The sequence below is a fragment of the Corvus kubaryi genome, unplaced genomic scaffold (genome assembly GCF_017639235.1).
Source record: "Corvus kubaryi isolate FWS band 111438036 unplaced genomic scaffold, C.kubaryi_AGA036_p1.0 37398, whole genome shotgun sequence".
NCBI lineage: Eukaryota > Metazoa > Chordata > Aves > Passeriformes > Corvidae > Corvus > Corvus kubaryi.
Window position 1 is genome coordinate 40,737,681 of NW_024581137.1, and position 3,971 is coordinate 40,741,651.

A 3,971-nucleotide genomic window follows, 5' to 3' on the forward strand; every position below is an offset into this window, starting at 1 on the left:
AGGCAGCGGGAAGCCCCGGCGAAGGGCGGGGGCGGCGCGGATCCCCCCCGGATCCCATGCACAGCCCACCTCTCCCCTGGGGCTTCCCGTGGCGGGGGAGGAGTGTTCTTTTGTCCCCGCGTGTCCCTGGGTTTGTGAGTGTCCCGAGCAGCTGCGGGGGTCGGCTCGCGCCGGGGGCTCCAGCAGTGCGGGCAGCCGTGTCCTCCCCATCCCCCAGGGCTCCGCTGGACACGGCGGGGAGGGGACTGGGACCCGCACCCGCGGGGAGCGCCGGGCTCCCGCGAGTCCCGCATCCCGCAGGGCCGGGCCACGGGCGGCCGGCGGCGGCTCTCCCTTCGCCGAGAGCGGAGCCCCCGGGCGCTGCCCGAGGCGGGGGACCGCGGCAGAGCTGTCCCCTCTGTCCCCAGACCGAGCCACCGGCCGCCCCTAGCCCCGCGTCCCCGTCCCATCGCCGCGCGAACAAAGAGCCGCGGCGCGTGGCGGGTTGCTGGGGTTTATCCAGGCGCTGGTGATGCCAGGTTGAGACAACTGGCGGTCCGCTGGTTCTGCGTTCTCCCAAACATCTCGACGGCGAGTCTTCCCCAGCTGCCTTAGAAATTGTTTGGAATATCGGGTGGAAATATTTACCCTGGAATTTATCTCGGTGTTGGTTTAGAGGTCACTTTGAACATGTCAAGTCTTTTTCCTAAAAGCATCAGACGATGCAGTCCCCATTACATTTAGAGCAGCGTTTATCCTAGACTGCATATAGATAAATGGATTAAGGCAAGAACCGGCTGGTTTGTCTGGGTACATTACACAGCTATGAGAAGCTTTTTTCATGGCTGAGAACGGAAAGCTTCACTGACCTCTGAAAAAATTTTTCTTCATACAAAGAAAGCTTCGATTCCCTGTCTAGTCCCAAAAATGTATCAGGTTTCCCGTTCTCCACAGCCTTAATTGTAATTAGTTAGTGAGCAGATGGGATGAGGCACTTCCCATGCACGAGCTTTCCACTTCTACAAAATGAGTTTATCAAGCACTGCCTAAACGTCGCATTGTATTACCGAGCCCATGATGTGCCTTTGGAAGAGCCTTCTCCTGCACACGTGTCGCAGAATCGCGGTGTAGATGCTCACATCCCGCATCTATTTTAACAGGTTTGAGAGTACACATTTGCACAGCGACGTGTAGCAACTGGAATGAGCGCTAACAAACCCCATGGTCAGCAATAACCACCCCTATAAAACGCATCTGTGACTTGCTGAGGAGAGCAAGACTTGCTTTATGGGAGCAGAAACGCCTGTCCTTCCTTATGAACTATCAGATAATTTTAGTTTCTAAATTGTTACTGCTTTTCCAGCCACTGCTGCTTCACCCTGACATGATTAATTTTTTGTTGGTGGTGGTGGTTCCTGTAAGCTCTTGATGCCTGCCTGCTAGCGCGACGGTCCAAGCACTGGCAAATGCAGATTTTTAGATTTCATCCCCTGCGAGGCTTTGCTGGCTGCAGGGGATGCAGTGCTACCGGGCTGAATCCATCCTGCACTGCAAACAGCGTGGAAATATCGAGGAGGGAATTTACCTGAACCACTTTAGTTAAAATAAAATTCTCCCTATCAGCAGGAAATATTTACGGGTTAAGTGTGGCTAACGGTGATAGGTGGGTCCTGCAGAGAGCTACACCTCCCCTGATGCTCAGCACACGAGTGCCAGTTTTTCAAAATGTTTTACAGAAGTGAAAAACATGTGGATGATAGGGGAAAAAATATACCGTCACATCAACGATTTAAGGTTTACTACTTTCAAAAGATTTTTCGGTGTTTCTAAATACATGTCTTTTCTCTGCTATCTTGGCTAGCGAGGGCCGTATGTTGTCATCGATGGTAAATCAATGGCACAGCCTGACCTTTGAGAAGGTTGTATCCCTTATTCAAACCAGGCGGGTTGAACAGAAAGATCTATGAAATACAGCTTCGCTGGGGAAGGGGCATTTTTAATACGGATCCTGTTTTCTCTAAACTGTAAATAGATCCTCTCAGAGCTGGCAGAGGTCGGGCTGGAAGGCAGCCGGATTTCACGCGACCGGAGCGCTCGTTGGAATCGGCTCCCGGGCTCGGATACGGCGAAGGTGCCAACTTCTAATTGACACGTTCAGGCGAAGCTCCCAGCGTAATTGCTTTTAACATTCATTTATGCAAAGCGGCTTCGCGCGGACAGGGCGAGCCCGGAGCGGCCGCGCCGCCTGCCAGCAGGGAACGGGCCTGGAACACGTCCCGCCTCAGGCGGAGAGGGACCCGCAGGGCACCGCGGTGTCCCGGTCCTGCCCGCCGGGCCCGGGGCGCGGCGGAAGCCCCGCAGCCGCCTCTGCCGCCAGGCTCCCGTGCCCCCGCCTCTCTTCACCCGGCTGCGCGGGCTTCGTCCGCAGCGGAGAAACGGGGCCGCCGGTCTGCGTGTTAACACCGCGCCGCGGAGCGCCGGCCACAATCACACTCGTCAGAGATTACAATAATCCTCCTCGCAAACGGCGTTTGTTCCCGAGTCTCGTCTCCCACCCGGGCTGTCCGCTGGCGATCGTTCGAGTGCTGGCTGGAGCGCCGTGAGCGCCTCCCGGAGCAAACCCCAGTCGCCCGGCAGCATCGCTCGTTACCCCGGAGCAGCTCGAAGACTGTATTTTCCTTCGCACCTCCCGCCGCGGGAGAAGGGGGTGCAGAAACTCTGGGCACTCGGGTCCCCGCCGGCCTCAGGACGCAGCCGGCGGCCACAGCCAGCGGCGCTCGGGGCCGCTCACAGCCACCGCATCGCCACGGAGCGGCAGGAGCAGGTCTCGGGTGCCCCGCATCCTCGCCCCGGAGCGGCGGGGCACGGCCGCGTGGCCCCGCAGGAGCTGGGGCGCCGTGGGCAGGGCACCCGCTCTGCGGCGGGGCTCCGCGCTCGGTGCTCGGGGCGGGCCCCGCCGCAGCTGGGGCCGCCGCGCTGCGCTCCCCGCCGGGGGCCCCCCGCCCGGCAACACGCGGCGCCTGCAGGGCCGCCAGCGCTAATCTCACATCCTCCCCGGCGCACACGCATAAAACGACGGCCGGCGGCGGGGGCGGCGCCGAGCCCAAAAGGAGAACCCGTCCCTGGGTGGGCTCGAACCACCAACCTTTCGGTTAACAGCCGAACGCGCTAACCGATTGCGCCACAGAGACTCCGCTGCACCGCCCTCCGCCCTACTACTCAAGTGCTACACAGCCGCGCCAGCCGCGCCCCCGCCGCCTCCTTGCCCCTGCCGTGACTACAGGCGGCCACCACGGACACACCGAGCCCGGTACCCTAAACTGCGAGCCTCGCGACACGCAAAAAATCCACTGAGGAAACAGTGAAAACGGCGGCTTTTCTTCTCCTACCCAATAGGAAAGACTACTTCCCAAAATCATTGTTCGCAGCAATGCTCTTTATTTTTGGGAATAAATTCACGAATCTGACTTAAAACTGCTTCTTCTTGGATGCTGCTAACTGATGAGTTACACATGATTTCCAAATAGCATGGCAAAATTGCCCTATTAATATATTTAGACGGAAATTTTAAGTGACTGCAGGGAACAGTTAGACTGTCCAAAACAGGCAGCAGTCCTCTGCAGTCCTTTATGTGTGCAGGTTAAGGGTATTTACTGTTCTAAGTGCTGGAGCTGTGAAGAAGAGTTGACGTTCCTATTTATTATTTTACTAAAATCTTCTTCCCAGAGTACCTTACAGTAAATCTATATCTATAGCTCTGCGAGTACAAAGTTTCACATCCGAACCTGAGCAAATGTTTCCCCTTTGATTTCACAGACTGATAGTGTTTGAATCTCTTTGAAGTCTCACAATATTGTTTGCTTCATATTGTCCCTATGCCTCCCTGAAGCTCTGCCTGATGGCTCTTTTGCCCGTTAAAAGCTGTTGGGGTCGCGCAGGCACATGGCAACCACAACACCAGGACAGGCACTGACTGCTTTCCAAGCAGGGCT

The 3,971-nt window shown here is 57.0% G+C and overlaps 1 protein-coding gene and 1 non-coding gene across 2 annotated transcripts; one reads left to right on the plus strand and one right to left on the minus strand.

Moving 5' to 3' along the window:
- Positions 1–2,174: 2,174 nt before the first annotated feature.
- LOC121671339 (synapsin-1-like) lies at positions 2,175–3,151 on the plus strand. Its single transcript, XM_042042800.1, has 2 exons — positions 2,175–2,426; positions 2,522–3,151. Exons 1-2 carry the CDS (start codon positions 2,175–2,177, stop codon positions 3,149–3,151), a joined length of 882 nt encoding a protein of 293 aa, XP_041898734.1.
- Positions 3,097–3,170, minus strand: TRNAN-GUU. Its single transcript has one exon. It is a non-coding gene; the product is annotated as a tRNA-Asn (tRNA).
- Positions 3,171–3,971: the final 801 nt, after the last annotated feature.

Excerpts from the sequence above, each read along its gene's own strand:
- LOC121671339 (XM_042042800.1), top strand. The coding sequence starts at position 2,175 with ATGCAAAGCGGCTTCGCGCGGACAGGGCGAGCCCGGAGCGGCCGCGCC. Across the intron at positions 2,427-2,521 it reads GCGGAGAAACGGGGCCGCCG|TCTCGTCTCCCACCCGGGCT; the intron begins GTCTGCGTGTTA and ends TTTGTTCCCGAG.